Source organism: Haliotis rufescens, unplaced genomic scaffold, assembly GCF_023055435.1.
Source record: "Haliotis rufescens isolate VD_foot unplaced genomic scaffold, xgHalRufe1.0.p SCAF_11, whole genome shotgun sequence".
Classification (NCBI taxonomy): domain Eukaryota; kingdom Metazoa; phylum Mollusca; class Gastropoda; order Lepetellida; family Haliotidae; genus Haliotis; species Haliotis rufescens.
This window is the reverse complement of record NW_025963791.1, coordinates 1,477,721-1,502,505: the sequence shown is the minus strand read 5'-3', so window position 1 is coordinate 1,502,505 and position 24,785 is coordinate 1,477,721. Positions and strand designations below refer to the sequence as shown.

General features: G+C 42.7%; 1 protein-coding gene across 2 annotated transcripts in view; it reads left to right on the top strand.

The window, feature by feature from the left end:
• Positions 1–24,785, top strand: part of LOC124144573 (cadherin-23-like) — a 64,208-nt gene that overhangs the window by 668 nt on the left and 38,755 nt on the right. For both annotated transcript variants that reach the window (XM_046514054.2, XM_046514055.2), the window contains exons 2-23: positions 4,373–4,476; positions 5,167–5,226; positions 6,863–7,014; positions 9,448–9,498; positions 9,605–9,697; positions 11,264–11,362; positions 11,865–11,975; positions 12,595–12,711; positions 13,144–13,234; positions 13,911–14,005; positions 16,508–16,684; positions 17,477–17,617; positions 18,376–18,537; positions 19,099–19,292; positions 19,886–20,015; positions 20,310–20,395; positions 20,693–20,777; positions 21,246–21,374; positions 21,942–22,000; positions 22,583–22,838; positions 23,538–23,753; positions 24,641–24,726. In XM_046514054.2, coding sequence (XP_046370010.2) covers positions 4,410–4,476; positions 5,167–5,226; positions 6,863–7,014; positions 9,448–9,498; positions 9,605–9,697; positions 11,264–11,362; positions 11,865–11,975; positions 12,595–12,711; positions 13,144–13,234; positions 13,911–14,005; positions 16,508–16,684; positions 17,477–17,617; positions 18,376–18,537; positions 19,099–19,292; positions 19,886–20,015; positions 20,310–20,395; positions 20,693–20,777; positions 21,246–21,374; positions 21,942–22,000; positions 22,583–22,838; positions 23,538–23,753; positions 24,641–24,726 — 2,657 coding nt within the window. In that variant the 5' untranslated portion in view covers positions 4,373–4,409. The remainder of the gene's footprint in view (positions 1–4,372; positions 4,477–5,166; positions 5,227–6,862; positions 7,015–9,447; positions 9,499–9,604; positions 9,698–11,263; positions 11,363–11,864; positions 11,976–12,594; positions 12,712–13,143; positions 13,235–13,910; positions 14,006–16,507; positions 16,685–17,476; positions 17,618–18,375; positions 18,538–19,098; positions 19,293–19,885; positions 20,016–20,309; positions 20,396–20,692; positions 20,778–21,245; positions 21,375–21,941; positions 22,001–22,582; positions 22,839–23,537; positions 23,754–24,640; positions 24,727–24,785) is intronic.

Here is a 24,785-nt window from a genome sequence, read left to right as displayed (position 1 = left end):
TGATATACATTGACATTATCATGCTAACAGTGTGTGGGAATGGTTCACGTGACGAGGCCAGTCTCCACTGACACACTTCACTGCGGACACCTGATTTACCGAACATATCGGCTCATTATAAGTTCCGGTTACCGTTTGTTATGTCCTTATCCATGTTTATGAATCAAACTGTTTTATTACGACCGACTGTTCAGTATATCCGATTTCGTTATATGATAAACTTATCTACACTTGACATTAATAAAAGTGTTAATTTGTACTCTTAAAAATCATATAAAAATTACAACCCTTTTTTTATTCTACTAGGTTAATCGAAAATTGCGTCGAACAAAGACAAAAACCACGCATTAACTATATACTTGTATGATCAATAAGAAAGTACATAATAAATGTTAGTCAATGAAAAACACCACATTTGTAAACCTTACAATAAAAGTCTTAATAAGTATGAATTCATGGACATATTTTGATTTATATTTGCCAATACATAATGACGTCGTCCATCGTACGACTGTAGTAAGTTTTAACTATCACAATTAGAAGGTAAATAGTTGTCCCGAGAATTCACAATAAATCAACCCCGGTTGTGCTGGTGTGTCATCGTATCCTGAACGATCACATCCACCCGTCAGACATCTACATAATTATTGTCCGTCTCGACTGTAGATCAATCCACTCACTCACTCTGCCATTGAATCACCGTTGCACTTGAATAGAGAAAAATGAACTGCTCATGGATAAAGACTTAAAGTTTTAGACCCAGCCAATTTCTTAGATAAAATACAAATGTTCCATAATCAATCACTTCTCTTCTCAAGCTTCGTCAGTAACACTAATCACAATTACGTAAGTATTTACGAAAAAGTAAAAATATAGGCTGCCAAAAGAAAGTTTACAGCCATGTTTCAGGTGGTTAAAACGAACCAAACAAGATATGTTTGGTCGATGGTGAAGTTCTTGATATCAATGGCGATATGACATGCATCACATCAACGAGTGAGTGAGTTGGGTTTAACGCCGCTGCTTCACAGGAATGAGAAGATTTAAGTGTTAAGTTTCAAGTGTACACTTTCTTTTGTCCTGCATAAAGACAGCGGTTTATTTCACAAACTAATTAATTATAATTACAAAATACCACTGGTAAACAGATGTATTGAAATTCGATACAATCATGCTCTCTGCGTTCTCTTCACACAATCTGATTTCACAATCAATGCTACATTAAACCAACGAAACATAACTGTACCACGATGACATCACAGGTGGTAATCACGTGACCCTATATTTATGACACGTATCAAATTATCATCACAGAGGTTTGTTATCGATAACAGACATTCACAGCATAATTGAACAAACTTCGACAGCGTAATTGAACATTCTACTGTAAATATTCGTGTTCCTGCATGTATACGATGTATACAATACATGTGGTGCAACTATGATGAGGACATCTACACGTTTTATAAACTGCATACACAATTATAGGATGGGTAATTGTAAGATGGATGGAGATAATCTCTACACACTTGTCAATGTTGATAGACCCATATGAATCCTGTCGAAACTATAACATAATTGCCTGCCTACAATAGGATTTAGTGTGTTTTCTCTTTACACCTCGACATTTTTGTTCGGGTCAGTGGCTGTGGCCTATTTTCAGTTTCCGACGTTGAGGTTGCACCAGGTTTACCGCATGATATGAAATCAAGGTGTGATGATACTTATAGAATAAAATGAGTATCTCCTCATGATATCAATCACTGGATTGTCTGGTCCGCTTTTTTACAGACCGCCGTCATACAGCTAGAGTATTGCTGAGTGAGGCGTTAAACAACAAACAAACAACAAAAATGAGTACCATTACCCAAGATTGAGTGTAATACGAGGGCCATTCAATATATAACCAGCCTAAGCTATTTATCAGATCTTAACGGTTGCATGCTTGTCACGTGCTGTGCACCAATGTATGTCACGTGCATAGACAAAGTTTCACTGAGGAAATTGTATTTGGAGTCACACACGTGATCTATAAAGATGGCAAGGGTAGATTCTGCCAAATTTTCGTCAAAGGTTGAATACAGGGCTGTTATTAGGTACCTCTACTTAAAAGGGAAACCGGGAAAGGAGATACATGATGAATTGTCAGATGTTTATGGTGACAGTGCACCTTCGTATGCACAGGTCAAATTCTGGGTTGCAGAATTTAAGAGGGGTCGGGTGAACCTGGAAGATGAGCCACGCCCTGGCAGGCCTGTAGAGGTGACCAATGACCAGACCAGTGAAGCTGGAAGATGAGCCTCGCCCTGGCAGGCCTGTAGAGGTGACCAATGACCAGACCAGTGAAGCTGGAAGATGAGCCTCGCCCTGGCAGGCCTGTAGAGGTGACCAATGACCAGACCAGTGAACCTGGAAGATGAGCCACGCCCTGGCAGGCCTGTAGAGGTGACCAATGACCAGACCAGTGAAGCTGGAAGATGAGCCTCGCCCTGGCAGGCCTGTAGAGGTGACCAATGACCAGACCAGTGAAGCTGGAAGATGAGCCACGCCCTGGCAGGCCTGTAGAGGTGACCAATGACCAGACCAGTGAAGCTGGAAGATGAGCCACGCCCTGGCAGGCCTGTAGAGGTGACCAATGACCAGACCAGTGAAGCTGGAAGATGAGCCACGCCCTGGCAGGCCTGTAGAGGTGACCAATGACCAGACCAGTGAAGCTGGAAGATGAGCCACGCCCTGGCAGGCCTGTAGAGGTGACCAATGACCAGACCAGTGAAGCTGGAAGATGAGCCTCGCCCTGGCAGGCCTGTAGAGGTGACCAATGACCAGACCAGTGAAGCTGTAAGACAACTGGTTGTCAAAGACAGGCGAATGAAGGTGTCAGAAATGGCCAAGGCCTTGGACATTTCAGAGGGAAGTGTCCATACCATTTTGCATGATCGTCTGGGTATGAGGAACCTGTCTGCCCGATGGGTCCCGAAATGTCTGAGTGATGATCAGAAGGCTGTACGTGCGTCAATGTGTCAGACACTTTTGCTGCAATGCAGTCGGGATGCAGACAACTTTATGGAGAGAATTGTTACTGGTGATGAAACCTGGGTACACCACTATGACCCAGAAACCAAAGAACAGAGTAAGCAGTGGACTGGCTTTGCTTCACCCCGTCAAAAAAGACTCAAACATCGGCTTGCAAAGTCATGGCAACCATCTTTGGATACCAAAGGGGTCTTGCTCATTGACTACTTGCCACGTGGCCAGACTATTACTGGAGAGTACTACTCCGATCTCCTGGACCGTTTGCGGACTGCTATTCTTGCCAAACGTCATGGAAAGATCACAAAAGGTGTGCTGCTCCAACATGATAATGCCAGAGTGCACACCTGTCGACTTGCGGTTGCCGCAGTGAAGCGGAACGGGTTCAAAGTATTGCCTCATCCACCTTACTCACCAGACCTGGCACCAAGCGACTACTTTCTCTTCCCAAACTTGAAGAAAGAACTGCGTGGACGTCATTTCCGGTCCGATGATGAATTCACGACAGCAGTGGAGGGGTAGTTACACGAACAACCCCATGGTTTCTATCACAACGGGCTTTTAGCTCTCAAAACATCGCTTGACAAAGTGCATAGACCTCAATGGTGATTATGTAGAAAAAGAAGAAGTGAGGAGCAGTAGCAAATAGGTTAGGCTGGTTATACATTGAATGGCCCTCGTATGATCCCAATGGCTCTACAAGTCGTTAAGTGAGCCTTGAAGTTGATTGGTCAGTTGAAGAAAATGACGCCATACCGCTTCGTTGTTTATTGCATTTTGACATGACGTCATCCGCTGCTCATGACGTACCAAATTAGAAATATTTTGTCATCAGGGCTAAATTGCCATTTCTAAATGATCCTTCATAAATGACATCGGGAAATATGTAGAATAAGGTACTCGGAACTAGAAAAGATTTATCTGTTTCCCGGCCAAATTCCCCCCAGAAAGCCGGGATCTAAATTCGATTTATATGTCACATGCCTGGGCGATGCCACCCTCGATTATCCAGTTTATCTATCTTCAGTCTATCAAGATAAACACCCTGGACCCATTCGCCACCAAAGCGTCGTTCCGGAAGTGAATCGTGTTATTAAATATATGTCCTGGTGTCTGAATGAGACTCTGAAGGATGGTTCGATGCAAGCATATTTGTATGGTAGCCAGGCAGCACGTGAGAATGCAGAGACCCAACGCCTCATCCAGGGCTCCTTCCTGGCTCCATGACCACACTGGCAGCATCCAATTGATAGAGTATTTTTACAAGATGGTTTAAGTTTACAAGAATCGTTTTGTGCATGCTATGTCCCAACTAACTTTTATATTTGTTTAAATGTTTTAGGTAGCTAGTCCTCCAGTAGGTTGAAGCTGGCTGCAGTATGTCAACACCAGCGCTTCTTGGAGCTCTTGTCTTCATCCTCCTCCCTCATCAGTATGCTGCTTCAGGTACACTCTTCCGCTTTCACTGATGAAGTGCAGGGGATATCACAATAGCTATTATGCCGTGTGGTTATTTTCATGGCAGACAAAGGGGGCACGGGTGGCCCAGTCGTCTAAGGCGCCGCGATTCGCTGTGCAGAGTTACGTCCCTTGGGCACTCCAGAAACCTATGATTGTGGGTTCGAATCCAGGTTCGCCCCGATTATGTTTCTAGGTTTGTCAGCACCATACCCGCGCTCGTGGGTTTCACCGAAGTGGTAAACGTCTGAGACCTGCATCACTTGGGGCTTTCCTCACACATTAAGCTGACGCACCGCGATATGACTGGAATACTGTTAAAAGCGGGGTTAAACCCAACTCACTCACTCACTCATGGCAGACAATATGTCCGTTGAGCTAAACGTAAACGTCGTTAACTGGACATTTATCGTGTCATCTGTGGTTCAACATAAGCGGGGTGCCGATTTCAAAAGTTGGAATTTATGTTTTAAGCGTGTAATATACAATTATATTACAATACTTGAATGTATAATAGAGAGCGATATTTATTCGCGATTTCTTTTGATTTGTGAGCAAAGGTTTCATTGGATCTCTGACTTTTTCTACCTGTGTATTGCTTATGATCTATCACACAATTTTCTCATAATCTAATATTTGGACGGAATATACAAATATTCAAAAACCTCCCTGTTACAGACTGTCTACAGGTTAACAGTGAGATATTGTCCTTCTACCGAGAAGTCGAACACCATGCAGGTAAGTTACACATTTCAAACGCTGTCAGGTTCCCGCGTATTCGATACTGAAACATGGTAAAAAACAAACATATTTTGTATGCAAATAAATTGCAAGTGATTCCATTCAATTTGATTGGCTAACCAAGCAATTGGTTTTGCGATTATGTTCCCATCAACGATAAAAAGAATTAGGTAACGCCCACAAGCGGGCTAGTGTTTCCTGATTGGCGGATAATAGAGTAGGCGGGCCTTGGGTTGCCTTTCTGTCACTGATTTCCTGTCGTCAACAGATTTGTGTGTAAATAATTAGATACGTAGTCCTCTTGATTTCTTATTTATAAGGGGCACGCGTGGCCACGTCTTCTAAGGCGCCGCGATTCGTTGTACAGAGTCGCCAGAAACCAGGATTGTGGGTTCGAATCCCCGTTCGCCCCGATTATGTTTTTAGGTTTGTCAGCCCCATACCCGTCCTCGTAGGTTTCCTCCCACATTAAGCTGACACGACGTTATATAATTGGAATAATATTTAAAGCGGCGTTAAACCCAACTCACTCACTTGTTCATTCATAAGAATTGACTTGAATGTGTTTTTGAGTTGGCGGTATTAACGTTAACCCAGACGTGCAAACTTCGTGTACCTCCGCCGCACAGTGTGCACACAGGTTTTACAGTAACACCTCCTAACCTTTAATACTTCTCTCCATCAGACTGATATATAGAGAATCTCTCCCGAGTGTCTTATACCAAGAGGTGAGGTGTGGTGAATAGGGTTTAACGTCGCGTCCAAGATTATTGCACTTATATAGCGACGTGCATGCACGTGTATGTGTGTGTGGCTGCTTGTACTAGCCCGGACTGATGCGGATTTATTTATAGATACCAAGCCGCAGTTTAACATGAATACCCCCCTCAGACACAGTTTACCGACCCCGAGCCGACCAGCCCTTTTTTTAGCCCCTTAACGCCGAGCGCCAGACAGGGTAACAACAAGTACCCTCTTTTAAAAGTCTTTTGGTATGACGCGCTCTCCGGGCGGACGCTCTGCCATTAGACCACGAAGGCGGCCTCTTATATCAAGACTTGTCGATAAAACTTTAAAAAACTGATTAAAAACACTAGTTTTTTTATTTGATTTAAAATCAGTACACCCACCCAGCTTCAATGACAGAGAGATTAGAAATGTCATTTGATTGTGATGTCATGGTAACCGATGTCGCCGCGATAGTCTGCAAATGATTGTAGTGCAATTTCATTGCAGTGATATCTCCAAGGAGATATGACTTGATCTCACCCAAGCCATATATCCCATGGAAGCCAGTTTTTGTTTGATAAAAACAAAATAATGAACATGTATGTACGGAAGCTTAGAGAATTTATGAATGTCAACTTATTATGAGGGACACTCCGTTTCGGAGTATATATTTACTCCTTCATCACCTAATACTCCGAAACGTTGTATTCCTCATAATAAAGAAGTCCATAAATTCTCTTCCTTCTCTGTAGTAGTTCTCAATACATTGACTGGACTCCATGCTTTTGTGTCTGTAAATTATGTTGTCAGTCTTGCGTGTATATCATCAACTGAAAACGAGAGTATTTGTTTCAAAGATATTTAACATATATGAATATAATATGTTTTTAATCGTTTCTTGTAGAAAACAAAGTGTACTTAAACATGACACTTCCAAGTGATCGTCAAGTGACAGTCACCACAACGCCGTCCAATCACATCATACTTGAGAACTTTCCTGAGGCTGGAAACATCAGGTGGATTCTCAGAGTTAATGGGTCACTGGATGCAGAAACTGTGAGTTAAATCAGGTGGATTGTCAGAATTAATGGGTAAAAGAATGCCGAAAATTCGAATTAAATCAGGTACAGAAGAGGTTGGTTACACCAGGTGGGTCAGGTACAGAGCAGGTGGGTTACACCAGGTGGATCGGGTACAGAACAGGTGAGTTACGTAAGGCAGATCAGGTACAGAACAGGTGAGTTACATGAGGCAGATCAGGTACAGAGCAGGTGGGTTACACCAGTAGGATCAGGTACAGAACAGGTGAGTTACACCAGGTGGATCGGTTCCAGAGCAGGTGGTTCAGGTACAGAAGAGCTGGGTTACACCTGGTGGATCAGGTACAGAACAGGTGGTTACACCAGGTGGGATCGGATACAGAGCAGGTGGTTACACCAGGTGGATCAGGCACAGAACAGGTGGTTACACCAGGTGGGATCGGATACAGAGCAGGTGGTTACACCAGGTGGATCAGGCACAGAACAGGTGGTTACATCAGGTGGATCAGGCACAGAACAGGTGGGTTACACCAGGTGGATCAGGCACAGAACAGGTGAGTTACATCAGGTGGATCAGGTATAGAACAGGTGAGTTACACAAGGTGGATCAGGCACAGAACAGGTGGTTACATCAGGTGGATCAGGCACAGAACAGGTGAGTTACATCAGGTGGATCAGGCACAGAACAGGTGAGTTACACCAGGTGGATCAGGTACAGAACAGGTGGTTACACAAGGTGGATCAGGTACAGAACAGGTGAGTTACATCAGGTGGATCAGGCACAGAACAGGTGAGTTACACCAGGTGGATCAGGCACAGAACAGGTGAGTTACACCAGGTGGATCAGGCACAGAACAGGTGGTTACACCAGGTGAATCAGGCACAGAACAGGTGAGTTACACCAGGTGGATCAGGTACAGAACAGGTGAGTTACACCAGGTGGATCAGGTACAGAACAGGTGAGTTACACCAGGTGGATCAGGTACAGAACAGGTGGGTTACATAAGGCAGATCAGGTACAGAACAGGTGGTTCAGGTACAGAACAGGTAAGTCAGGTACAGAACATTCGGGCAGGTACAGAGCAGGTGGATCAGGTGCAGAAAAGGTGGGTCTGGTACAGATTAGGTGGGTAACAGGTACAGAACAGGTGGTTCAGGTACAGAACATTCGTGTCAGGTAGAGAACTGGTGGGTCAGGTACAGAACAGATGGGTCGGGTTATAGAACAGGTGGGTCAGGTACAGAACATATGGGACAGGTACAGAACAGGTGGTTCAGGTAAAGAACTGGTGGGTTACACGAGGTGGATCAGGAACAGAAGAGGTGGGTCAGGTACAGAAGAGGTGGGTCAGGTACAGAGCAGATATATCAGATACAGAACAGGTGGTTCAGATAGAGAGCAGGCGGGTCAGGTACAGAACAGGTGAGTCAGGTACAGAACAGGTGGTTCAGGTACAGAACATGTGGGTCAGATACAGAGCAGGAGGGTCAGGCACAGAACAAGTTGGTCAGGCACAGAGCAGGTGGGTAAGGCACAGAACAAGTGGGTCAGGCACAGAGCAGGTGGGTAAGGCACAGAACAAGTGAGTCAGGCACAGAACAAGTGGGTCAGGCACAGAGGAGGCGGGTCAGGCACAGAGCAGGTGGGTAAGGCACAGAGCAGGCGGGTCAGGCACAGAGCAGGTGGGTAAGGCACAGAACAAGTGGATCAGGCACAGAGCAGGTGGGAAAGGCACAGAACAAGTGAATCAGGCACAGAGCAGGTGGGTAAGGCATAGAACAAGTGGGTCAGGCACAGAACAAGTGGGTCAGGTACAGAGCAGGTGGGTAAGGCACAGAACAAGTGGGTCAGGCACAGAGCAGGTGGGCCACATGAGGAGGATTGTCAGAGTGAACTGGGTCGTGGATGCGGAAGAGGCGAGGGACCCTTAACGAGAATCATAGCAACCCCTTGAACACCTCTACTGCCTGCTGACAGGGGTAAACGGAAATATAGACCTGAAGAAGGGCATGTTTTCTTCTCCAGTTGTTTTAGTTGTCGATAATTACATGTCTCCAGTTAAATGATGAGAGTTCGAGACCTGCTAGCGACACGTATTTTCAGTCAAAAATTAAAATCTTTCACTTGACTGTCAAAATTAAAAAAAATCAATGGTTCCGTTAATTCCAAGTGTACATAATTAACAATCAGCTGTACATCACTGAAAAATAGTTGATCGTTTAAACAATAGAGTGACGTCACAGATGTGTATTGAACCTGATGAATTGATGGAAATTTCACTCGAAGTCGAACATACGTGTTATTACATCTTTAGTGAAAATGAAAATGTTATAAATTGATGAAGTCGCCCAACTAGTTTATGTTTGAACCATTCAATCAGCTCTTCCTGAACTGTTCTATATGTATATTTTATTAGAATTTTAAATTACGGAGAAAGTCCTGTTTCAGGTCAGTCAAATTACTGGACAGCTCACCTGTACAGGGCCCCGGACACCAAGGGTAAGTGTTTAGTCAAAGAATGAATCTAACATTACATTTTGGCCAGATCATCTTGAAATTTGTACTTGGATTTTGGTGATAACAATTACTGTTCTTTCTTCCATAGGGTATAAGGAGCGATTTTACAGTGTTGGTTGCAGACGTCAACGAATATCCTCCGAAGTTTGGACAAAACATCTATACAGTTAATGTCAGTGAGGTAAGAACGAGTTACTTCGCTTTTGAGGACAGGTCCCTTGCATCTTTTAATTGTCTAACAGCCGACGGAAATGGGGATCGTGTTTTCACAATGTGTGATCCGTCTGTGTATCACCGTCAATAGTCCGCCATGATAGAACTGGAATACTGGTGACTGCGGCTTAAAACAACACCTGCGTTCTAAATATATTATGCCAGAAATATAGGGGATAGTGGGAATCATCCAGACAAATCTTCTGATCTATATGGTATGGGGAAAAGGTAATGATATCATATCTGCTGGGAAGGAGGGGATCTGTGGATTTTGACGTTGACGTACACGTCTGCCAATGAAGTCACAGACGTGTTTGAAGGGGGAAAGGTCTGGACTGAGTGCTTGCCATGGCATGACATCGATGTTTTGCTGTTTGAGGCATTGGGTTACAATCCTGGCAAGATGAGTTCGTGCAGTATCATCTTGAACGATGAAACGTTGCCCAGCACGTTGTGCAAATGACACCAGTGGTGAAATGATGTTGTCCCGAGGTATTGACCTTGATTCTGCCATGGACAATATGGAGCACAGTTTGGCCAGTCATTGTGATACCACCCCATACCAGTATGGACCCACCCCCAAGGCGATCATGCCGTTAGACGTTAACGTCCATAAACGCTCATTAGGACGTCTCCAAACTCGATTCCTTCGGTCATGGAGGTCGAGAGTGAACCTCGCGATCGATTCGCCAGAAAACATGACATAAGCCCAATGTCGATTATCCCAGTGCTGACGTTCCTACACCACTGACGCCTCTGAGTCAAATGAGTTGAATGATAATGAGTGCAATAAGTTGTGGGATGACACATAGACGCCTTGCACGCAAATGTCATCACTGTAGACGATTTCGCATCGTCTGGGCATGTACTCTTACACCAGCTGCCTGTTGCAACCGGTACCATCTCTGATTGGCAGTTTGCAACCGATTCCGTTATGCTACCGTTCTGTCCTGACTAATCTGTCCTGGGCTGGAGTTGTTGCCCTTCGACGTCATCGACGTTATATGTTTGTTGGTATCAGGGCCACAATCTGCTGATCAAAGACTGAAAAACATGCAGCGTTTGGGCAGCAATTCTCTGACGTGTTCTCGCCTGTAACATGCCTATGACACGTTAACGTTCAGCACGTTGCAAACGTCGCATGATCAATGCTGTTGCTTGAATGATTATAGGTGTTTCCCAAAGTGTCTCTGCACGTTTGTTTCCAAGAAAACAATACTCGTCTGCTCACAACAAGAGTAAATCTGGCATACCACCCCTTGCACGTGCTGTCCGAGGTCACGTACTTCATGACAGTCACAATGGTGTGTTTTGCCTTGATTTCGTCGGACATGGTCTTGCCACATAAATCACTTACATTGCCAGACATTGGCGTACTTTCCTGTAGTTCCACCTCAAAACAAAATATTCCCTACTTTTTTGGCATGGTATATATATTTCGATTCATTTTATATGTTGTGCAACCCTAAAATAGTATAAAGTACCTAAGATATATAACGAAAATGCATTTTGTAATCTCTAACTACTGTTTCAGATGACACTGCCAAATACTACAGTGTTCACCTTATCGGGCCTTGCCACCGACCCGGACATCACCCCAACCCGCATTTACTACTCCCTGTCACACAACCAGGTGAGACTTCCATAACACACTGAAACTCCGCTCATTCGGGCGGCACTGACGAATTTGAATTTTCCGGATTAACAAAATTAATTCGCGGATTGAAAGTTCAACAAACGGAGTGGTGTCCCTTGTTGTAAACAGGCGTCTACCATTAGTCATCACCCAGATGGTGGGTTTTCAGAATTGCCGGGGTTTCACCTTACCAATGGTTTCACCAATGTCTTTCGTGTTTTTTATTCAAACTGTACAATCAGAATAACTCGGTTACGGGTTGGATATGAACGTGTAAATAATATAAACTGTACCTGATAACGGGCGGTTAACATTTGCGATTAAATGAGAATGATGCTATTAATGATAATACTATCAGTACACAGCTCCAGTTTGTGTTATCCGTATTATTCATATGCTGAAAGGTGTTATAAAATCGTTCTCGTAGAGAAATAAGTCACATTTATTGTTTTAGTCTCTTTTTATATCGAGAACTTACAAAGTCACTAATTCATTTCAGAATCCACCGCTTTTTGGATTGAACACATTTGGAACGGAACTTGTGACATTACAACGACTTGACTTTGACTTCTCGGGCAGCAAGCAGTACAACGTCACTATAACAGCGAAAGTAGGACACGTGTATTAAATAGAAATAAACATCTCATTGTTCTTTTCTGGATGTCTGTTGGGCGGAACCTGTGTGTATAGGAGTTCTCTAACGACATGATGTAAGCGGTGAAGCCATGAATTATGGACTCAAATCAAATCTAGTCAAAACATCAAACATACAGGGTTCTATTTCAAACAAAAAGGGAATTAATTCCCTTGTTACATATTGCCAATGCAAAGGCGAACTGTAGTAGTGCCGCAGCGGTCTTTAAAATATGACGTCCCTGCATTATATGGTCTGTCCCTTTTAGATAATATTTAACCCATTTATAAGATCTGACAGTTTGTCCTCAAATCTTCACGTAGCGGTAGAGAGCATTAACATCTGATTTGAATGAGTTTGATGTTCGTTTTGCCAACATGTTTAATGTGTCGGTGCGCAGTGCCTGTTCTGTACTGTTCTCGGATACAATACCAGTTGCAACGTAAAGTTATTTAGACATTGGGGTGAAAGGGTCTGTCTGTTTCAATGTAAGTATCCATGTACATATTTTATGACACATCCTACATGTTGTATCACTATAATATGATTTTGTGGAAGGGTTGTCTGTTTCAGTTGTACTGTGAATGTGTTTCAGGAAAATACACTTAACGGGCTCAATAGTACTGCCCTGATAATGATAAATGTCCTGGACGGAGACGACCTCAACCCGAGATTCGAGCACCCGCTGTATAATGCCACCATCAACGAAGGGGTAGGTCGGAATTTCCATACTCCAATGTACCTGGAACCTAAAGCACTCAGGAAAACCACATCCGTGGACATGGGGTAGTTTCGGAGTTCGATCCCCAATCGCGTCATTTCAAATGACGTTAAAAGATGGTACTTGTTGTTGCCTTGCCTGACGCTCGGCATAAAGGGCTGAAACAAGTACTGTTCGGCTCGAAGTCAGTATACTATGTCTGAGTGGGGTATTCATGTTAACCTGCGGCATGGTATCTCTGTGGGCTAGGACTATAAAATCGGCATCAGTCCGGACTAGTAGAAGCAGCCACACACCGGTGCATCCGCGTTATTTACAGACAGCCGTCATTAGCCTCTGGAATATTGCTGAGTGCGGCGTCAAAGAAAGAAAGAAAGAAAAAAGAAACTGTATATGAGTACTGAGCTGTGTGTTCTGTTGCAGACCTACCGAGACTTTGTTCTGGATGTGGCTATACGAGCCAAGGACGAGGACACGGGGGTGTCTGCAACAATAGACTACAACATCACTGACGGTATGTCCAGCATCACAACACATGTAATCATTGAAACTGTCATTGAACAAACGGGGTTACTTATGTGTTTGTTGCGTAACGCCGTACACCACCATATTCAAGCTATATGACGGCGGTCTGAAAATAATCGAATTTTGTCTCACAAACCCGTGGTTAATATTGCGAGCAACGTTCACGTCGTCCGATAACGATGCCACGCTACCTACAAAGTCACGTACATGGGCTGTCGGGGCCTATATTTACATTGAACTCAAAGGCTGTAGCGAATAGGTTAGAAAAAATCCCAGGAAATGCATATACCCATGCTACTATTTGCGTATCATGGGGGCATTCGTTAAATCATTTTCAGAGACAGCGTTGGTTGTTTTCTCTCAATAAAAAAGACAAAACTACAGATTATATATAAAGTCTAACAGTCAGCAATAGTCCAGCTATATTACAAAGACATGTAAACCTGAAGACCAGTCTCGGGTCAAACAAACAAGTGATTGATATTATGAGCAGCACTCCACGACGTCGGGATGCGATGACACGCTGGCAATCAGACAAGTCATCGAGTTTGCCCACCCGATTCCTTTCTTATATCAAACCTATTCTAATCCGGGTCCCCAACATAAGTTGGAATTGCTTTTAAAAGCGGCGTTAACCCAAATTAACTCTGTGTTATTCTTCACAGCGTTGCCAGGCAATCCGTTCTCAATACTCAACAATGGAAGCCTGATGGTAACCGGAGTCCTACAACCAGAGACCACATATACCATCAACATCAAGGTAGGGAACAATTAGTCAACATATACCATCAACACCAAGGTAGGGAACAATTAGTCCACATATACCATCAACATCAAGGTAGGGAACAATTAGTCCACATATACCATCAACTTCAAGGTAGGGAACAATTAGTCAACATATACCATCAACATCAAGGTGGGAAACAATTAGTCCACATGTTCCATCAACATCAAGGTAGGGATCAATTAGTCAACATATACCATCAACTTCAAGGTAGGGAACAATTGGTCAACATATACCATCACCATCAAGGTAGGGAACAATTAGTCCACATATTCCGTCAACATAAAGGTAGGGAACAAATAGTCCACATATACCATCAACATTAATGTAGGGATCAATTAGTCCACATATACCACCAACTTCAAGGTAGGGAACAATTGGTCCACATATACCATCACCATCAAGGTAGGGAACAATTAGTCCACATATACCATCAACATCAAGGTAGGGAACAATTGGTCAACATATACCATCACCATCAAGGAAGGGAACAATTAGTCCACATATACCACCAACTTCAAGGTAGGGAACAATTGGTCAACATATACCATCACCATCAAGGTAGGGAACAATTAGTCAACATGTACCATCAACATCAAGGTAGGGAATAATTGGTCAACATATACCATCAACATCAAGGTAGGGAACAATGAGTCCACATATACCATCAACACCAAGGTAGGGAACAATTGGTCCACATATACCATCAACATCAAGGTAGGGAACAATTGGTCCACATATACCATCAACATCAAGGTAGGGAACAAATGTCCACATACACCATCAACATCAAGGTAGGGAACAATTAGTATGCATATACCATCAACATCAAGGTAGGGAACAATTAGTATGCATATACCATCAACATCAAGGTAGGGTACAATTAGTATGCATATACCATCAACATCAAGGTAGGGAACAATTAGTATGCATATACCATCAACATCAAGGTAGGGAACAATTAGTATGCATATACCATCAACATCAAGGTAGGGAACAATTAGTATGCATATACCATCAACATCAAAGTAAAGTTTGGTTTTCAATATTGTAGTACATGTATGGAATGAAGTCACAAAAACGCAACTGCTTCAGAAAAGCATGCATTCCATGCAAAAGTTGACTTTTATGCAAGCCCCATGCATTTCACTACCCAAGAATGGGTATAAAATCATGTGCGTAAACGGGATTCCATATGCTGACAACAACCACTCAAAAAAACAACACAATTACCCAATTATTCAACATTACGAAAAGCCAGGCCTGTCCGAAAATGAGCGTCTGCGAGCCATTGGTATGCTTGAAGCAGGATCGAGTCAACGTGATGTTGCAAGACAATTTAACGTTCACAGAAACAAAATTTGGTGTTTATGGCAACTTTGGCAACAGATGAATGCAGTCAGAGACCATCCTCGACGTGGCAGGCCACGCATAACCAATAATCGACAAGACAACTGGATTCGAACAACACACCTACGAAATCGATTTCAGCCAGCAACAGTGACTGCAAGAAGCATCACTGGCTTTCGACCAATATCTTCACAAACCGTACGTCGTCGCCTCAGATGTGCAGGGATTGTCGCTAGAAGACCCGACAGACGTCCCATTTTGACGGGAAACCACCGTCAAGCACGTCTAAAGTGGTGCAGACAGCGTCTACGCTGGACGGCCATGCATTGGGAACAAGTTCTATTCACCGACGAGTCTCGTTTTCACCTCAGCCACAGCGATGGATGGATTCGAGTGTCGAGATGTCGAGGTGGACGTTACGTCAATCATTGTGTCATGGAAGAAGATCGGTTCGGGGGCGGCAGCGTTATGGTATGGGCTGGGATTACAGCAAGACAGAGGACCCGTTTGATAGTGGTAGAGGGAAATCTGAATGGACAGCGCTGCCGCGACGACATCATCGGCCCTGTTGTTCTACCGTTTTTACGTCGTCATGTCCAAGGCATTACCTTTCAACATGACAACGCCCGACCTCATATTGCTCGACTTGTTCAGGATTCCCTTCAACAAAACATCGTGAATGTCATCCCCTGGCCGGCTCGCTCCCCTGATCTCTCACCAATCGAGCACATGTAGGATGAGATGGATCGGCGCTTTCGACGTCAACCACGTGTTCCACAGACACTCCCGGAACTTCGAAACATGCTCCAGCAGATATGGACAGATATCCCACAGGACTTTGTGCGAAGAGCCGAAGATGTGTTGCTTGCTTCGCAACCAGAGGTGGACACACATGCTACTGATTTGTAAATTGACATTTTGGCATGTTCATGTTTTTTGTTTTTTATGAAATCACGCATTTATTGAAGTCAGTATGGCAAATTAAACCATTTGAACAGTTACAGGAGTCTTTTATCTGTTGCAAACCGAAATTGTTTCAGATTTGGTAAAAAATATAACTTTGCATTAAATCTTATTCATGTCACGGAAACTTTTGTTGGTCAGTATATATATTTTTATTTAACCTAGGCGTTTCAAACCGATCGACCAGAAGAACGTTACGACGACGCTGTTGTGCTGGTGACTGTAATAGACGTCAATGACCACGCTCCTGTGATGTCATCGTCATCGTATACAGCCAGTCTGACGGAAAACTCCCTTCCCGGCACCGTAGTCATCGGCGTCAACGCCACAGATGACGACTACGTAAGTAACGCGTTCACGGCTGAAAAGCAGCGTATATACCACTAAGCTTAAAAAGGTTTTAGTACGGATACTAAAGCATGATATACCGTGCAGAACAAATTATACGTAACCAATTTCATGTATGATGGATAGGATATTGAAATACATATAAGTGAAGTGCTATATATTTAATGAATGGGAAACTTACTGTCAGTAATAAGAAATCGTTATATGGGGAGCTCCAACTTGTATATACCCGGTTGACAAATAACAGTAACTATTCATGCAACCGCTTGCTGATAAGGTGTTTGCTTCACCTATTTGTGAGTATAGCTCACCTGGTTCTTGTTGCATATTCGTAAGGAAATTACCATTGTCGGACATCCATGTACAGTAATGTTTCCACAAGTCTTTTGATCACTCGTGCTTGATCGTGGTCCATGGACCCATCCATTAAAAGAATACAGAGAACACGTCCTTTCATCTCCCAGAGACTATAGTAGATATGTGTGTCTGGATTGTATATTTTGTTGTTGTTGTTTTTTGTTTCTTGTTTTACGCCATACTCGATACTCGGCCTGTAAATAACCGACTTCCATCAGACAATCGAGTAACTGATATCATGAGCCACGACCCTCTCCGTCGGGGCACAGTCAACCATGTTACTGGACCTGCCCACCCGACCCATTTGATCGCCTCTTACGACCAGCATTGGTGAATCCCCACTGTGTGTGTCTGGGGTAGACAAAAATATCAAGATCAAAGCAGCGTGTCATTAAACTGTAGACGATGTCATTGACTGTACTATTACAGGGTTTCAACGCCGCCTTCGCCTACCACTTCACCAACACTTCAGTGCCCTTTGAGGTCGACACGGAGGGAGACATCGGTATGGTGCGAGTGCGAACAGGGGCCAACATCGACAGGGAGAAACAGGCCCAATATGTTCTGGAGGTGAGCCTTGTTGCAATCATTGACATAGGATCGAATCTAAGATTTGTGCCAGTTGTGACCATTGATCTGTCAGTGTCGCAACCATTCTAGAGAGTGGTAAACAAAAGGTTGGACCTGCATCCCTTTGGGCGTTCACATTAAGCTGACATAACGTGATGAAATTTATAAAGCCTTATAATTTTTCAGTTTGCAATTATACATATTATACATGTATATAGAAATTGTAAAGAACGTCAATCTGTAGACCGGATGACGTAATGTTACTAAAACGTGACGTCATAAATAATGTCATATTCGATTTTGCACTGTATTCTATTCTATTGTGATGAATATATTTGACCCACTCGCTACACTAGCTTCCCTTTGAGTCCAGTTTGAGTCCAATCAGAAAATAGCCGTGCAATCAAATGACACCCATGGGCGGGAGAAGTTCTGTCATGATACCCATAAGGCTGGGGGTGTTACTTCCCCAACAAATCTGTAGTAGCGAAAGGATCCAGGGATCCATTCATGACAGAATGGAGAATGAAGTTACAATTGACCAATCAGCTTTCAGAAGAGATACGATACACAGGTGTAAATGTAAGGTTATTAACAAGATCTATACTTCAGCCCTTATTATTGTCAAAACATAGGTTATAGGTGTTGTGTATTTGATTACATCTCGCAATACACCCTATAACATATTCATATACGGCCCGATACGATTAACATGAAGCATTATTATTAATATACATCATGGTTATTATTGTCTTTAGATATACGCCGAGGAGGTGTTCACTGTTGAAAGGTTGAGGAGCGGCAACAGCACCTTGATAATCACGGTGGAAGACGTCAACGACAATAGCCCCACCTTCGACAGCCCCACCTACAGCTTCTCCATCGACAAAAACGACACCATCGGCAAAATTGTCGGCTGGGTAGGTCGGGCATAAATGTATTGAAATTCAGCAGATGATTAACTGTTTGTTGTCGGGTGTATACATTCACACTTTGCATCTTTAAGATGAACTATTATAAAAAGACAAAGTAAAAAGTAATGCTAATAATCGTTATGCCTTTGTTATGGTTTAAATGTTTGAAGACATGTCCTAACCTTACCAGAAGCAGTTATCGTCGAACATAACTGAAATGCTCGGGTGCCCGCTATCCATAATGAATCTATAGTTATTCGATATATTTCTAATCTGTTTTACTTATCACTCACACAAAATGTGTTGTTCCCCTTGTCAGCAATATTTCACCCATATGATGGTTGTTTGTAAATAATCTGGTCTGGACAAAACAATCCAGCGATTGACAACATGAGCTTCGATGTACGCGATTGGAATACGATGACATGTATCAGCCAAGTCAGCGAGTCTGACCCGATCCCGTTAGTCGCCTCTTACGACCAGCATGGCTGGGGAACTATTATAAATCGAAATCACGACGGATTCTATACCAAATGTAACAACTGACTGACATACCTTTGATTACAGGTAAACGCTACGGATGCTGATGCAGGGAACAATGGAATTGTTAAATATTCCATCCAGCATATAACGTCACCTATATTCAAACTTGACCCAGACACAGGGGAGATAACCGTGAACGTTACACTAGGAGATGAAAATGTCGGACAAGTGTATTTGGCAATTACAGCGGAGGACCAAGGCCCCCTTTCACATAGAAGGTATTTACGTGTTTCAGTGTTAAGCTTCGTGGGACTAGTTGTACGTATACACAGAGCCGACACAATGAATTCAGTGTGTTTATCAACATATAATACATTAGTATTGATTGTTTCTCTCGGGGTTTGACATAGTCGAGCGAGATTTGAATCATGTTCTATGAGTTTTCTGTCTTATAGAGATTTCAATCAATCCATTATTTGCTCATTTGTAAATACCTTTTCAAGAAGGTACATGCGCTATATCACTGAAGTGTGGTTAGAGTTACCAGCTATCTGTGAAGTACCAGAAACAAACCTGGCAGTGTGCAGCAGGAACAAGACACAATACTATATTATATAGTTTAGAGGGCCTTAACGAGGTTCCTCAGTCTGCTACCTGCCAGTCCAGTCTGGGGGGGTGTAACAGACTTGGTGTGGGCTGAACGACGTGAATCAAACTTTGCTGGTCCACCAGTTATTCAAAGCCCAGCACCCGTTTAACTTCAGGTGCTATTTCCATTGTGATGCTAGTTCTCACTGTCTTCTACTTGTTCACCCATGTGATAGTGTTCCGCGTGTTATGCCCCGTGTCCTTTGGCATTAATGTATTTCAGAACGTCTGTAGTCAGCGTGGCTGTTGTCATCAATGACGTGGACCTATACGCCCCCGTGTTTGACTCTCCGACGTACAACCGCACAGTTCCTGAAGATACACCAATAAACTCTTTACTTATGCAGATTGTTGTGAGTATTAAAGACACTCAAGGAACCGTGTAAGGGCATTAGATAGTTGCAACATGTTTTGACAGAGCTATAGTTCATAAATGTTGTGCAGATCAGAGATCGCGAGAATGCGGCATTGGACAACATTTTACCATACTGTACCAGTTTGGAGAATCGAGGTCTCTTTTGTAAAATATATGATATTTTATACATTGTATGTTGATATTTTCTTCGTTAAAATGGATGGTAAATTAAAAATGTTTTATTTCAATAAATAGAATTTTTGCTAATCCGACTGGTATATTTTCTTGGCAGGCTAGTGACGGCGATAGTGGTGACAGCGTCACCTACACCGTGATCAGCGGAGACGGAGACAACACATTCAGCTTGGACTCAAACAGGTACGTGCATCTTTTCTGGGCATACAATTTTGTATATATATGGAGGAGACAAACACTTTTTCGAGGGTCTCAAAACATATTATTTTTTAAATTATAGGGCATATTCAATGAATGTTTTTCTGTTTGTAAAACTCGAGGACGAAATGTTTTATTTTCAGCATTTTCGCGAATAGATTTAGTTTTTCATCCCCTAAACAAAATATAGTGTTTATTCAGTATTTTATCAAATAGACGGGAGCATTTTGAAAATGATGTGGCTGTTTATTTGCGATGTAATATTTACTGTGTTATTTTAAGTGGAGTGCTAACATTGGTCAAGATCCTGGACAGGGAGTCACATGACCTGTATACCCTCACTGTGCAAGCATCCGATGGACATAAAGTATGTGATAACGCAAAGTGTAGATTGCCCTGAAAAGGCATGATGTAATATTTCAGAAAAATAACAATTTGACCGTTAATAACACGAAACAGCTTATATGATCAGTATATTGTTTATATAGTCTATATATGCTGTTCGTATAGAACATAGCAATATACACGAGATGACGTGTCTACTAACTGCATTGCATAGGATTTTGTGAGACACAATATTATCACTGTTTAAATACACACAATGTTTCTCTCTGAAAGGAAGTAAACAACAATAAGGGGAACCACAACCCATCTTGTCAAACAACAGGCATATCCAGTGAACAGTTAAGAAGCCAAGTTACTATTTCTATCATTTTCTGGAACAAATGAATTTTTAAAAGAAATTCCAAGCAAACAGTCACCAACCCCACCCCGATACCCTACCCCTACCCAGGAATATTAAATGGCTGGTATGTAAGTATGTTTGCTTCTCCAGAGTTCAAACGCTACGGTCGTTATAACGGTTGGAGACGTGAACGACAACAGTCCCAAGTTCGGCAACACCTCCTACACGTTCCCTGTGTCTGAGGACATAGGAGCAGGCCAGCACATTGGGCGAGTGGGGGTAAGACTTGGCGTTTGTTTATATGAGTTTGGGGAGGGATAGTCCTCTACGTCCATAATGCACGAACCGAATTACTGACTTATATTCATTTACTCTTTAAATAATCTAGCTTTCTCATTAGCCAGCTTTCGTGTTATACAATCAAGTTGTTTGACAGGCCTGTTCGGATACCATGACATCAAAATGTCACAATTGTCCCTGTTCACTCTCTGAGTTACCACGCTGAAAGTCCGCTGAAACGTGTCACTGAGACGTAAATCTTTGTACCTTCTGAAGACGGTACGGGACGATATGAGCCGAATGGTTGTGTCCATTCCACTTTCGTTCCAGTATATGTACAATTTCACTCAGTAAAACACCGTAGACCCCGCTACCGTCATACCCTACTCGGAATGGATATAGTAGGATCTCACCGGACACTAACACACTAGCTCTTGATAGGTTAAGGAACGGGTAATTATTTTCCATGTAGGTAACTTGCATATGTCGAATAAGACGAATTCATGTTAATATTTATCCAACTATCAAGAAGCGATTGAATAAAGTATTGTTTTTATCTTCTTCCAGGCAACAGATGCCGATATAGGAGCAAATCATGATTTAACGTATTCTCTCCTGCTGGAGGGGTAAGTTGTGGTCCGTTTGAGGTTAACCGTTATGTTGTTACAAACCATTCACACAAATATTGATTGTCAACTCTCACGGCATTGTTCCGTACATATTGATAATAACATGGCTGCTTTATTTTAGGGCAATCGTGGAATATTCTGATTATTAGACATAATGATGTGATTTGTTGTTTAGTTTTAATGATTTATTCAATGATGAAATAGATTGGGCATAGGTTATCTACAAAAGAAGAACTTAGTATACCCCCTCAGAAAGTATTTACAACTAAACAAGTACAGTTTTCACAATGGAATTGTGAAATGAAAAAGACAGCTGATAAATATAGTTTGTACACAAATCGTTTCTTCCTAGCTATGTACGCTGCGCTGTTTTAAAGATGTTAATACTTGCACCGACAGTTGTATTTATATCGTCACATTAAATCCATTTGATATAATTGAGAACAATCATGTTATTACCCACTATAATGTACATGTCCTTTGCTAGAAGTTCGACAGTTTGTGCTTACCCTACACTTACGTTGAAGGGCCTATATACTTGGTGTATTGTCGACACAATACCATGTTTTACATTCACAGAACTCAAGTAGCATCATTTCAAATCAACAGCAGTTCAGGGGAGATCACCACGTTTCGTGATCTCGATTATGAGAACGAGACTAACCACGTACTGTTGGTGAGCGCTGCGGACCATGGTGACCCCGCTCGTTCTACCACAGTCACCGTCACCGTCGTCGTGAATGACGTCAATGATAACAGCCCGATCTTTGTGTCGACCGCTGACAGCATAACAGTCAACGAGGGCGTTCAACCCGGCTTCCTTTACACAGCTGTGGTAAGTCATCCGGTCCGCTAATGGTTAGATTGACAAATACAGGGCATAACTATTTCCACTCTTTTTTCACTTTAAGTTATCTTTTGTGTAAAAATATATAAAAAACATTCACTTAAGAATGGTTTAAATATAAATTTGAACTCCCTCCTCAAAACACTATTATTTTTTTAAACTGTGACTTGGAGTATCCAACAAATAAAGATTTAAAACAGTGAAATCAAAAGTTTAAAGATTTAGTTTAATTTACCACCTTCAGATACAAAGTAGTCTGTGACTGATTAAAGTAACCACTTTCACAACGCAATGTTAGGATCCATTTCAGTGAGAGCTTTGCGTGAAACTTTTGTCTTATCACGTTTAGAATAATTTGGCATGCAATGTAGTTTATGTATTCTGATTAAAGTAGCTTTACCTTTCTTCATTTTCTCATTTATTCCCCTCTTTTCATTAGCATCGTGTCATCATATCCACCATCATCAACTGTTATTCCATTGGTGCCAATATACACTCCCGGGCAAAAGAAAGTACACACCCATGTTTGATTAGGGCTAAAATGAAACAAGAAATGTTTTTTCGATGGTGATGTATTTGATACAGGTATCATAGTTGTGTTTTGGTCCCCAAGGTTGCAGTGTTTCGGCGACTTAGATTAATCATCAGTTCAGAGAATGACCATCATACTGATGTTTGTGTACGCAGGCGCACGACTCCGACTCCGGTGACAACAAGGTTATTGAGTACATGATGACTGGAGGCTCGGATAAGTTCGAGGTGATGAGGAATGGAAGCATCAGAGCTACACAGGCACTTGACGTCGGCAACTACAACGTCACCGTCACCGCTTACAACATCCGCCCGTACGTCAGCTGTAGCAGCTGTGACAACGCCACCCTCACCGTCAGCATACATGTTTCTGTGAGTAACGTTGCTGACCTCTTCCGTGACAAACAAGCTCATATATGTCAACTTCGGATATTACCAGACCGGATGTAATTAGACAATTACCAAGACACATCTAGCCTCCTTAAAGTCGGGCAATGGTTAAGTTCAGGAGACGAAGTCGAAGATTCCCGTGATTTGGTTTCAAGCATGTCCAGAATTTTACTAGAATTGACTAGAATGAGTGAGTAATTTGGATTTAACCCCGCTAGGACAGTATTTTAGTTATATCACGGCGTGTCAGCTTCATGTTGGAGGAAAACTGGAAGTGATGCCAGTCTTAGACGTTTACCGCTATGGTGAAATCCACGAGGACGGGCATGGTGCTGACAAACCTAGAAATGTAATCGGGTCGAAATGGGTTTCGACCCCACGCTCATAGGTTTCAGGCGTTCCAAAGGGACGCAACCCTGCACAGCAAAATACGGCGACTGAGACAGGATTCACTAAAGATGCATAAACGGCGCGCGGCATGTTGAGTTCCTAAACTGACGGTCTTCCATGCGTTTGCCGACAGCGAGTTGAAAAAATCTCCGGGTTAGAAGCTCCGGGTTAGAATAAGTCTTCAGCAACCCATGACTCACGGAATCGGGTGGTCAAGCTCACTGAATTGGTTGATGCATGTCATCGTATCTCATTTGCGAGGATTGATGCTCATGATATCAATCACTTGGATGTCTGGTCCAGACTTGACTAATTACAGACAGCAGTCATATATCTGGAGTTTTGCTGAGTGCAACGTTAAGCAACAAACAAACACACAAAATGTACCATCGTCAATCTGGATTTTACTGGGAACGGTACAACCCGGATTAACAGGGTTTCACTGTACATGTCTGTTGTATGTCACTTTGTGTCCTCAGGATGTGAACAACCAGCCCCCACGGTTGAACCAGACAGTTTACACTACCACGATCAGTGAAGGGCGAGTTGTCAACCCGGTACTCAGGTAAAGCATGGGACTCTAGAATCATTGAGTAAGTGAGTTTGGTTTAACGCCGCTTCGAA